We start from the raw sequence: 13578 nt of genomic DNA on the forward strand, positions 1-13578 counted from the left end.
AGAAGATTGGAGTGACTACTTTTTTAGTCTTCATTTTTTACAGATGTGACTGAAATTTGATGATGACAAGGCACATAAGATTAATATTAGAATTAACTCATCACATCTTTGTCCTTATTTTATTCAAATTTAGTCAGTGCTTATAGCTCCTTATGGCACCACCTCAATTTATAACAGCATAAGCTTTCACTTTGCTAAGGATTACAAGTAAAAATTAAAACTTTAAATAACCACCACCTTCAGTTTATTCTCAAAATTTTCTATATTGCCCCAAATTCATATCATAATTAATGAAACTGGTCAAGATTTAATTGTTGAAAGTCAAATTACCTGTTCTAAATCTTTGCATAAAAGAGCTGGGTCTTTTTGGAAAAACACATCAAAAGGTTATTTATGCTCTTTGTATATTATGTGAATTTCAGTTTTGTTGAAGGAAAGATGAGTAAACACAATCCATAAACAAGATTAATAAATATGGTATCATTGCCAATTGCACAATTTTACCCCAAACTACACTTTGAACAGGTGAAGAAATTAATAACTATCCCAATAATACTAGTCAATTCTCATTTATCTGGGCATAAATATTCATCATGAAATTTTAGTTTACTATGTAGTAATTCTCCCACAAAGAAAGGCTACACTGGAAGAGGAATTGCCTCTATTAGAAGAATACTAGGCATCCCCTGAATTTTCATGAAAGTAATAAATGATAGATATAACATGTCTACACAATAAGTGGGTTTATATGAATTTTCCTGTGTGAGACTATCCTCTAAATTCAAATAGTAGTAGCTTTTTAGGTGATAAGTGTCTTCAGATTCACCCCCAGAAAAACAGGTTTATTGATTTTATCTGGAATTCCAAGGGCTTATTTCTTATAATCCTTTTGTAGATCCAAGGTATCCTCAAAGTAAAGGTCTATTATTAAGGACATCCAAAATTTGTAGGTTACTTTCTTTGTTCAGAATAATCAAGGGGCAGGATTCAAGAGAAGGCAAGGAATAGCCTCTGCTTCCATTGACAAGTTTCTCCTTTTAAGGAGCCCAATTGCATCAGCATCTTTTTGTAATGACTGCATATGCTGTTAGAAATTTTTTTTTTCCACAAAAGGGAATGTAGGTCTGTAGGTGGGATTTCTAACCTATTTAATAATATTTTACCTATATTAATTAACTACATCACTAGTGGTATTAAGGGCCAAGCTAGTTCAGACAATAAAGGATTTTCTTCTTTCATGTCTGTGTATTCTTTTAGTTCTATTAAGTCACTTTGCTGGTACAATATCAATACTGTCCTTTGAATTTTAATAAGCTTTTTTTCTGGGACTAATGATTATAAACTAAAACTAATTTTTTTTAAAAAAAGATATTAAGCACAAGATAAAAAATACCCCTAAAATTGGGAGAACTTGTGTATCATTCCAGAATCAGAAAATACTTCACAAATTTATGAATGAATGTTTTCCTAGAAATGGTGATATCAATTTACATAAATTGTATCTGAAAAGGACTATTCTAGGATAATCAAAACTTAGAGTTTAGGAGCTGGCTGTCAGTTAATATTTGCTCTTGTTAAAAATGATTAATAATATTGAAATATGGAAGAAACCAGCATCTATATATTTAAGATTAAGTCAGTAGGGTCCAATACATATAGTATGAACAAAATAGTAAACACAAAATCATTAACTATTTGAACAATCAGGTGTTTAGCTATAGAAATGTAGTAGGTTCGTGACTCTTAACTATGTCTTGGATTTATTTCATAGAATTGATCTAAACTTAAATCAGCTGGCTACACAAGATACAAATATCTTCTCTGCCCACAGAAGACCTAAGAAATGGGGTACAAATTAAATAATCAAAGATTTGAGCACCAGAATAAAGGATTGGACGCTCATAAGCAGCAAGTTGAGGTTACACTAAAGAACCAGATGGACTTTGTATGTATCATTCAGAGCCCAAGCGGCGATTGATGAAAAACAGGCAATACCAAACGTCACACATGACCAAGTCTGGAAGTCCATTCTCTCCCCCAGCTTGGCTAACATATTCACATTTGCAATTGTGTTTTTACAACTAGAATATTCTTATCCCCCAGAACCCCACCAAAAAAAAAAAAAAAAGAGAAGGATGAAACCTAAGAACTAGGGGAAATACATTTTTTCTCATTTTATTGTGAGTTCTAACAGAACTTTTGTTAAACATAGAGCACGTGAACACATGACAGTTTCCTTCATTTGTTCTCATATGGAGCTGATAGAAGAATACTTGGGAGGAATGTTTCTAAATCCATAGATAGCTTCTTTTGCATTTATTTCATTTTTTAAATATGACAAAGCATTAGAGGAAAAAAAAGTTCCTTAAGTTGTGAGAATATCAAATATTACCCATCAATCCCTGAATCATGCTATTCAAAGTGCTTAAATCTACGCTAAAAATAGAACAAAAAATGTACTCCCAATGCAGCTAAATTAACACCTATGGATGCCTAAAATATGACTGTGGTCTGATTACTTCCTCTACATTTATTCCACACTTCCATCGTGCACATAAAAAAATAAAAAAATAAAAAGTTTCAAAAAAGCCCCAAAGAATTAAACCAGGCCATTGCCACATTTACAGTTTTCTGAGCAGTGGGGGAGTTTGGAATCCAGTCCAATGAGGTTCACTGCCACCAGTCCCTGACAGGTGTCCATAATACAAAGTAAACAATGGCCTTCTCCGATTCTGAACATAACCCAATGTGCAAAGCTGACCTTAAAGTTTTATGTGTCCTTGTAGCTTCAGTTCTGGTTTGTGAAAATGTGACACGGATCCAAGGGAGCACAGGAATAAAGACAGATTTGTAGAGAAGGACCCAGGCAAGTTGTCAGGGAAGTAAACATTTTTTGAGCAAATAAAAATCAATGCACATCCTAAGACTCCTTTACCTTGTCAAACAGATACTGGGACCTTTGCACTGTTATAAAATGCTTATACTCATCTCTCACACGTTTGCAGTTCTATCTTACCCTCCCCAATGAACTCTATTGCAGTTTACACTTATTCTTTTTTTGTGGCCAACTCACAACTCACACCAAACTGTAGAATTGTTTTCTCATTATATGATGGTAGGAATAAAGCAAATGTACAATAGTCACTACACGAGTCCACAGATAATGACTGGGATGGAAGTTCCTTTGATGAATCACTAAAGTAATGTTTAAGTTCTATTATCTGTTTCTGTCACATTGATTTTTGTAAAACTAAAAGCTACATAGGTAATATTTCCTTTTAACAATTCTGTTCTCTGTAGGTTCCTTTGTGATTGATTTTACATCATTCTTAACATGAATATGAATTAGCTGCTTATATCATCAATTTCAAACATAAAGCTAAGTGGTAAGTGATGAATTTCCTGGGAGCATCAGCTTTCTATTTCTGAATGATATAATCATATAGCTAAAATAAAATCAATTCTTTATACAGTAAAATTAATTATTTTAAATACTTTCTGATCTAATTTAAAAACTATCTTTTGTAAATAATGTTTACTTTGAAAATACTGATCTCTGTTGTTATTCATATGTTTGACCTCCTGAGTTCTTATTTAAACACCTTATATTAATATGTGTTGCTTATTCACAAACTGAAACCAAACACTTAGTCTTGAATGTAGCCTTAAATATTAAACACAAGTGAGTTAACATTTAAATACAAGGGGACCCACAATAAGATTCACAGATTTTCTCTGACTCTTTAGAAAATAACATTTTGTATAATACAAGGTGACAAAACATATTTGATGACACATCCTGTTCTTCCCTTTGGTTTGAAAGCCTTCAATGTAAAATTTCATTTTGACTTGCCTTGATTCACCCTTTTGAGTTAACTTGCCTGGCATTTGCACATAATCTCATTTGCAGAAAAATTATAGCGGGAAAAGAGGAAGTAGAATATTAAACAAAAACAGCCACAAACACATTCATGCCTTTCCAGGAAGTGATCAAATATAGGGCTTGATTTTTTTGTTTTTTTGTTTTTTGTGTGTTTTTTTGTGTTTTTTGTTTGTTTTGTTTTGTTTTGCTGTTTCATATATATTTATATTTATATTTATATATATATATATATATATATATAAGGGTACATCAACTCATTTAAAAAAACGGAAACAACACTCTCCCTCATTTTCATGCCCTCGATCTTCTCTTCTTAGCACTCTGTAGTGGTCACTGTCAAGTGACTAGCACGCCTTTGGGTCTAGAGTGTATTCTGAAGAGCAGTGAATTAAATGTTAAGACAGTTAGACCCACCCCCACCCCTCTGCAGAGTTTACACATCATGCTGCCATTAGAAGGGTAGAAGTGGGGAATGAGGTGGGACAAGGAAGAGATTCAGGGCCCTGACAGGCAGGCCCTCCTATGAACAAGTGTTCTTCTCTCTCTCTCTCTCTCTTGTTTTTCACAAATGGCAATGCTGGCGTTCGTTGCACTGCTCTCTGAAGGCCGACATGGCCCAGCTGATTCTAGGCAGAACTCGAGAGAGGATCCGGTGCTCCTTGTCCCATCAGATAGATTTGTCCAAGCACCCCAAGGAAATGTTAAAAGCAAAATAAAAATTTAAAAAAGGAAATAAAAACCCATTCTAAAACTAAACTAATGAAGCAAAAAAGGGTTTTCTACTTATACATCAGTCTCTTCTTTAAAAAAAAATGTAAATTTACAAATTCCAATGACATATAAAACAAAGTCAAAAAATGTAATGGTAAGAGACATGGTAAAACAGGAAGACACTGATGCTACAAAGAAATTCCAAAAAACATATGTACAAGACCCTGTTTTTCCTCGTGTTCTAGAGATTGTAATGCATGTTTTTAACAGCAGCAGTCGAGGATTTAGTTCCAGGCACTGGACTGCAGATTCCGCTCAAACTCCCAGGAATGGGATGTCCCTTGCTTTTCTGTCACCAAATTACACTGGATATACTGGTCTCCCTTGGCAACAGCGGCAGGATGGCACTGTTTGTGTGGGCCTCATCTGGATTCTGCTCCCTGCTTGATTTTGTCTGTGGCCGCTGCCCGTTGATGAGTGTCATAGGGATGTTACAGTAGGTATGCTGATTTCCTATGGAGGTAAGAGGCAGGGTGCCAGTAGGAGGTACGTCGTACTCATAGCTTCGGTAGTAGTGTTTCTGACGCATTTGCGAATGGTACGTGTTGTGAAAGGTAGAACGGAGATCTGGATGGGCAGTGGCTAGAGCTGTGGAAGTGGCTGCAGCCATGGAAATGGCCGAGACAGTCTGCAGCTCCCCAAAAGGCCCCTGCTCACTGACATCTAAAGCCTGCTCGTGTGTAATGGGTTCTATCCTCTTAAAAGGCATCTCATACTGCAAACGTTTCCAGAACTTAGAGTTCAATTTGTTGCATTTTGGTCCATGCCATTTAATAACTGTCAGGAGCTTGATGGTGTGCTTGAGGGCCTCCACCTCCTGGTAGTTCATAATTCCTCGTAGCTCACTGCATTCAATTAGTATCACTTTAATTTCTCCAGTCACAAGCATATTTCGAAGTCTGGTCTCCAGTTCAAAGATGCTCCAGCCCCTTCTAACTACGTAATTTGGGGTCATGACAATGATCAGCCGCTTGCTTTGATCTACACATCTTGCCACATCTTCAATGTATGCTAGAAAGAGAAAAGAATGTATAAGAATGAACAAGTTAATCATTTGGTCCAGAAAACCCTGGTAAATTCTCTATACATGAGGATTGCCATTTGTTGGGAAACACTTTGAGAGGATGAAAATAGCCAATCATCACTTTGAAGAGAGCTTGGGCCTTACATCTTGTAATGTTGGAAGTATTTCTCCCAGATACAAATATTTCATTTGATTTCATCCAGGCTCATAGAAGGAGATGCTTTAGAGAATAATTAAGCATTTTCTCTGGGGTATCAAAACTCAAATTTCATACGGATGCACAAAGACATTTCTTTTTCAGAAACTAGTAGATACAATTTTTGAAGTCAAGAACCCCAAATTAAAACTCTATGTAAAAAGTAATGATGCAAACAAATTATGCAAATGAAAACACTAACTTACTTCCAGTTGGGATTAAATCTCTATCTGGTATAAACAACTTATATCCATAATGTTTTTCAAGCATATCAGGTAGAATTTCAAGGGCAAAACGTTCTTCTTCCCCAGTCTCTTGATTCCACTGGTCAGGATCCACTTTGGTATATGATAGGTAAGCATCATAATCTTTATTATCTGTTAAAAATACAGATACAGAGTAAAGTTGAATTCAGTACAAAGAAAACATTAGAACATAAAAAAACCAATCATTTATTTTCATAAACACCTTCAAATGTCTCATTCCTGGAAAACAAAATGGGAAACCTTCATTAATTTTATTAAGTGTTCGATAAAACCAAATATTCTGAGACTAGCTTGGAAGTAGAAGGGGTCATATTTTGATTTTTGTTGTTGTTGTGAAAATAGTAAGAGGAAAATCAGTGAAAAGAGTAATGAGGACTGAAGGTGTAAATCAGTGGTATAGCAAGTATGTAACAGGCACAAACCCTGGGTTTCATTCCCAGCAAATGCAAAAAAGAAAAAATATATATATATAATGAGATGCTGACTTCTATCATTTTTGATGCATAGAGTATAAGAAATCTTTACTGTTTATAAAAACTGCATGTTTGAATAGTAGTATGCTCTTATTGTAGATATTACATTCTTACATTCAACCAATCCTGCCTTTTTGTTTTGTTTTGAGAGGGGTACTTGCTATGTTGTCCAGGCTGGCCTCAAACTCTGGTCTCAAAAGGTCCTCCTGTCTTAGTAGCTGGGATTATAGGTGTGTGCCACTCTATGAAGTTCTCTTCTCTTATAATATCATCACTTTGATTAATAAGGTAGCTAAGTCATAACATTTCATGTTCTCAGATAGCTATGATCCTATCTTTTTTCTTTTAATTTTTGAGATGAAAAGTTTTCACTATGTCACCCAGGCTGACCTAGAACTCCTGGGCTCAATTGAGCCTCTTGCCTCAGTCTTTTGGGTAGCTGGGATTGTAGGTATACCATGCCTGGTTTGAGCAATGATTTTTAGATTCAATGTGCTGTGCACATAGCACCAATTTTGGAATTATTGATTAATTTCTCACTGAGACTCAGTTCTTGGGTTGCAGACTGAGAATATTATTAAATTGAATGATTATATAAAACATTTTTTTACTGGTATCCATTTATTTTACACATAAAGTAATGCCAAATTGTTTGTCATCATTCTATTCAGTTTGGCCACAAGAATAAAAAAGTACAACATAAACTAAATGAAAGTTAGTGCTAAAATCTTATTTTTCTCCTCAATCTTCCCCCTTCTTACATGACAACTTTAAACATTTGAGTACTATTATCATGTGTTCTCTTTATCTTATTTTGTTTTTCTAATTTTGCATCTCAATTTCTCATTGGTTATTTCTAGAATAAGAAATCATTTTAACTTCTAGATAATCTCTTGTATATCAATTTTGGTTTTAGAATATGATGTCAGGATTTATAATTCACCTCAATTCTAAATACTGTTAATCAGATTAGTTAGTCTATCAATATAAGTATCTTTAGCTCCAGTGTATTAATCAATTATTAGATCAAATTGGATTGCAATTCTCATAAATTTTAGAATGAAATGAACTTTGAGTTAGGCATAGAATTTAAAATCTGTGAGTGTAAGATATCCAAGATTATATGACTTTTTTTACCATTGCTCTCAGTGACTTGGGGATACTCCTTCAGATTTCAGGGGCACTAACACTCACTTTCTGAGATTTATATAAGTTTAATTCTTATAGTCAGATAATCTTGAGCCATGTGAGAAGTGGAAAGTTCAGTGTTCCATTTTCAGAATATAGTATTTAGCCTTAAGTGGGATATTAAGATCCAATCATAGGTGTTTTGAGCTTCCCAATCTTTATCCTATCATAGCCATTTTAACTGTGGCCCTTCCTTTTGCCTGCCCCAATTTTAAATTTAGTCAGTTGTGTAGATTGTAATCCCAAATTCCTCCTATCAGAGCAGAGGACAGTGATGGCTTAGGGATAAAAACAAGTGGACTGCCCACCCAAGTGTTCTTGCTTGCCAGACTTTGTTCGGTAGCACACCCTTCTAACAGAAGTCAAGTTTTCCTTACTGAGCTAGTTTGAAGCAGTGTTTGATTCTTTGGCACCCTGGTATTTCTAACAGCTGTCTAGAAATCATTCTATGATTACAATTTTCAGGGCAAACTGAGAAAACTGATTAATACACTGAAAGTTAAAACAGGTATCTAAGAAGCTAACAATGCCACTATAGGAACCCTGGTAGAAAACTTTAAACTATTGAAGATTTCTTTTTTTAAAGCAGCTTTTAGGGAAAAAAAAGTTTTAGAAAATAGTAACCATCCAAAATGTGTTATATTTTGGTATTTCCTCTATTCTTTGTTCAAGATATAATTGATGATAGATTACATTCAATTTTCACCAGAAAATATTATGTTTGGCATAGGAAGGCTTTGTCTATAGGCCAGAGTCAGTCTAAAATGGCACCATGTGCTGATATAAACTCTTTAGTTGAGTAAGCAATCATAGCACATAATAAAGAAGTATATCATTTGGGATTAATATTTAGTTAAAATACTCATTCTATAGATATTCACATGCATTTCATATAAAATATTAATTTTTCTTTGTAATATAGGTCAGGTGATTGCAGTCTAGTAGAAAATAGATAAATCAATAGTCTATTTCTATGGGATAAATGTGTTACTAGAAGTAGTACAGGTATCACAGGCCAAAGAGAGTACTTTGTAAGCCAGAATAATATTATTTTGTGCATATGATACTTTTTTGTGGGAAATTTCTTTTTTTTAAGCTTGCCCCCTAAACACTACAAAGTGTTGAAGCTCTTCTAAATCTGGGGTGTGTTCTAGCTAGATTCTTATTCTTTGCCCTTTGTCTTCTCTAGGATTAAAAATAACATGCTTACAACATAACAAGCTTCCTATCCCAACTTCTGTTCTTCACCTTTTATTTAATTTTCATTTTAATAATAAAACATCTCACTGCTTTAGTGTTTAAACCTAAGGTGCAAGTTCTATTTACTTTCTTTTTTTGCTAGTCATTTCAAAGCTATTCATTAGTACAAAGAGTCTATGTTCGATTTCCTTCCTAGGTTAAGCTCAGTTCATTTGTCAGCTGTTATATTTCACCCAATTTTCACTTTCTTTCTCTATGGATAATAAGAATAGAAAATGGTCAGCCAATCAGGGCAATGGTCCCCAATTAAGGGGACCTTCCTGGACTACCTGCAAAGACCTTTCTGGACTACCTGATAAAAACATTAATGGACCCATCAAGACCTTTTTCATATGCAAAGACTCCTTTGTCTCAGAGTCTACAAAAATGCTAGATAGGATGAATCTAGTTACAGGAAAGATTAAAACTCAAGGCTAAAGAACACAGTCCATGATTTTGGTACTTTTTCAATGCCTGTTTAACATAGATTTTGATCAATGCTCATACCCAAAAAAACTATATAAGCCCTTGAGCTAGCATGCTAAAATGGATTTTCCTGCTCTCAGGTGCCCTCTTGCATTCATTTTTCTTCTCACTGAAATAAATACTATTCTATTTACTCTTCCCTTCTGTTATTGTCCATGGATTTTATTCTTCAAATTTTTGAGACAAGAACCCAGAAATAAATTGGTGAAGCAGAGAATCTAGTTTCATCTCAAAACTTCAGTTTCAAATTTAGCCACCAAATTTATCTTTCCAAACTAATCAAAACTTATGGAAGCTCAAAATCTCTATGGCTACCCATTGATTGTATAAATATTCAACAACTAAATCTGTAGTTTGGTTTCCTTTAAATTGAGCCTGATTTCCCTCAGTCAGAGATGATCTCTTTTCAAATTTAGTATATCATTGTGTTCTTTATCTTATTTTCTCCTTTAGACTTTATGACTCTTGTCTCAGACATGTAAGTAGGGATAGATAAGATGCTCAAATATACTTGTTGAAAAAATGAATGAATTTCTTTCATTTGGGCCACATGTGACACATACTGTGACTAGTTTCAAGAATTTTTAAATACCTGGCCATTTCTCAGACCATATGGCTTTGGATATGTAGATTCCATGGTGCCCAGACTTTTCAAGAAATTGCTAAGAGCTGTGAGGGTTAGAGGTTAGCAAGGTTCCTTTGGACCTTTTGGAGTAGTCTTGAAGTGTGGCTCAATATGGTTCCAAAAAATCCAAAAGTCCTATGGCCCATGTCAATGCCACTAGGAATGTGTTTTGTAGACTGGAGCACAAATGACAAACATTTGGAAGACTTGATAAAACATAGATTTCTGTGTACCCCTTCCAGTGTTTCTCATTCAGTATTTGTAAGTCCTGAGAAACTGCATTTATAACAAGCTCCCAAGAGATGCTTCTGCTGGTCTAACAATTATACTTTGAGGATCTTTGTTGTAGAACAGAGTATAGACATGCAGAAGTCTTGATGACATCAAGCAACTGCAGTCAGCTTTAAGGTAATTGAGCAGAGCACCATAAACAATGAACCTTGCCCTCTTAGCTCCATTAGAAATGCTTTTTTTTCATTTAATTACCATCTACCAGTATTTTAATTTTACTGACTAAATGAATAAAAGGCTCAAACATAGATTGTTACCATACTTTTAATCTCTTACTAGGAAAAGCACAATTCAGCCAAGAAATAAATTTGGAGAGATCTTTTTATCTATCTTCAGAGACCATTTTAACTGGCATAAGATAGGTTTGGTTTCTCTTGCCATCTAGGTATTAGATGGAAGCTCTTACCTATGAGTACACAAAGATGTAAGTTCTCTCTCTGTCTCTCTCTGTCTCTCTCTGTCTCTCTCTCTCTCTCTCTCTCTCTCTCTCTTTATTAGCTACAGATGACCATACAATGATCTTGACAATTCATACATTTGAATCAAATGGGGTATAATTTCTCATTTTTCTGATTGCAACCTTGCAGAATCACATTAGTCATGCAGTCATGTATATATCCACAGCAATAATAATGTCTATTTTATTCTGCTGCCCTTCCTATCCCCCCTTCTCCTCCCCTCCCCTCCCATCACTTCTCTCTACCCAATCTAATATGACACACTTTGTTTTTTTTCTCCTCACTACATCATTCATGTATTCTGTATAACAATGAGGGTCTCCTACCATCTTCCGTGCAATTCCCCTTCTCCCTCCTTTTCCCTCCCACCTCTCTTCCCTATTTAGTGGTAATCTTTGAAATGTTTTTAATACAGATGACATACAATAAAAACAAAATAGATAAAAATCCACATTTTGTTCAAAAAGGGAGCCAGATGGGGTGGGGCATACCTGCAATCACAGTGTCTTGGGAAACTGAGGCAGAAGAATACTTCCCAGGAGTTTGAGGCCAGACCAGGCAATATAGTGAAACCCTATCTCAAAAAGGGGGAGGGGAATAGATTCTTGTCTAGACTAATATATAAAGTGACTACATTAACGTTAAATGAACTTTGGGAATTGATGCTATGGCCTCAGTCAGTTTGCTATCACTTCATGTCATCTAGATGGATTTACAGTATTTAAACTTATAACTCCTAGTTAGAAAGGAGTTATTTGCAAGCATTACCATGCTGGCAGAAATCCCCTTTGCAAGCATCCATGGCACCATCTTCAAATAAATGGGATGCTTGATTGATATCTAATTTCTATCTTTCTCTAGAGTCTATGTCAGTGTAGTAATGGGTTAGGCGTTTATTTACCACCAGAAGCAAAACCCTGATTTGTAAGTTGTCAGATGGGAAATACAGTGCCAGATACCATACTAAAATCAGCAATGTTTTCTGACTCAAAATCATATGGATTCCAGGGTCTCATCTATTTTCACAATTGGCATCTGAATATGCATCATGGATAATATTTCTGAGGTTGTTTTTGACATCTGTATGAGCATATTTTGACAAATCTTAATGTGTATGAGCTTTAAGTGTCTAGTGAAACTTTGAAAAAGTTGGCAGTTTCATTACTATAAAAAACAAAATTAACCAGGTATGGTGGCACATGTTTGTAATCCCAGCAGCTCTGGAGGCTGAGGCAGGAGGATCATGCGTTCATGCCAGCCTCAGCAATGACGAGGTACCAAACAACTCAGTGAGACCCTGTCTCTAAATAAAATATAAAATAGGGCTGGGGATGTGGCTCAGTGGCTGAGTGCCCCTGAGTTCAATCTCTAGTTCCCCTCCACCAAAAAAACCCCACCAAAATTATACTAATATTTTTAAGGGACAGTGCTATGATCATTTAAATTAAGCTTTGGTTTATAAACAGCTTAAAAGTTATCATATAGTGAACAAGTTTTTTTTTCTTATTTTCTAATTTCAGCTAACAACTATAATTTGGTTCACTGAAGAGGTAGAAAAACAGCAGCTGGTAGATAATTCTTTGAAATAATTCTTCATAATCTCAAAAATAGTTATTAAGTTAACTCTTCATGATTTTCAAGTAATTCTGATTGAGTTGTCTTACCCCACAAAAAGTCAAAACAAACAAATAAAAAACAGAAAATACACAAAATACCTGAGATCAAAATCAATCAATTTCTTTCTTTCTATCTATCTATCTATCTATCTATCTATCTATCTATCTATCTAAAGTCAAACAGGTCCTTCAGATTTTATTCATTACATTGACTAAAATGACTACTGGCTTTTGTCACTGTTTTATAAGAAAATGTTTTTGAGGGGAGAAAAGGAAGTTTAGACTGTATGGAGTTAATAAATAAAACAATGAATTTAAAATATTATTAAGAAGGCTAGGGGTGATGGCATGCATTTTAGTCCCAGCTACTCAGAAGGCTGAGGCAGAAGGATCACTTGGGCCCAGGAGTTCAAGACCAGACTTAGAGACACAGCAAAAATCCATCTAAAAAAAATCTTATTAAGAAATCTTAATGGGGGTAGGCAAATTGAAACTGTTTTAGGAATTAAAAAAAGAATTGAGAAAGGTTATAAATAAAAACATACTTGTTTTTAACATATGAAAAGATATTAGCCTCAATGCTCTTTAGGAGGATTGAGAAGTCAAGGGATTCATGCATGTTTTAGAATAACATAGCATTTAAAAATATCAGAAAATGTAATTTGACAGCTCCCTTTTCGAGAGTGGTGGTTATATTGGATCTGGGGTACAGAAGAGATTTACTGACAACAGAAATAGTTTGAGATTGACATCCAGGTCTTCAGTAGCTTTTAACCTTTAAACACCTATTGAATAGTTGTCAGATGTTATTGGCAGCTGGCCATATCTTTTTTATTCTCAAATATTTATAAGTCACATAAGTGAAATTGACTAGTGACAAAAGCCAACATTCAGCAAATGGGTTACCAAATGAGAATGGAGGACTCAAAGATAATATTGTGTATTTTATCTTGAAACCTTATTGTGTATGTTTAGGCATAGCATGTTAGCTTAAAAAACTGTGATAATTATAAATTATCATTTATATAATTTGAATAAATAAGAGTTTTAGGAAAGTAAGCC

The 13578-nt window shown here is 34.7% G+C and overlaps 1 protein-coding gene across 1 annotated transcript in view; it reads right to left on the minus strand.

The window, feature by feature from the left end:
* Window positions 1-4946: 4946 nt before the first annotated feature.
* Il1rapl1 (interleukin 1 receptor accessory protein like 1) overlaps window positions 4947-13578 on the minus strand; it is a 597494-nt gene continuing 588862 nt past the window's right edge. Inside the window, exons 9-10 of the mRNA XM_077793664.1 lie at window positions 6081-6251; window positions 4947-5665 (exon numbers count right to left, since the gene is read on the minus strand). Coding sequence (XP_077649790.1) covers window positions 4947-5665; window positions 6081-6251 — 890 coding nt within the window. The remainder of the gene's footprint in view (window positions 5666-6080; window positions 6252-13578) is intronic.

This window comes from Urocitellus parryii, chromosome X (assembly GCF_045843805.1).
Source record: "Urocitellus parryii isolate mUroPar1 chromosome X, mUroPar1.hap1, whole genome shotgun sequence".
Lineage (NCBI taxonomy): Eukaryota > Metazoa > Chordata > Mammalia > Rodentia > Sciuridae > Urocitellus > Urocitellus parryii.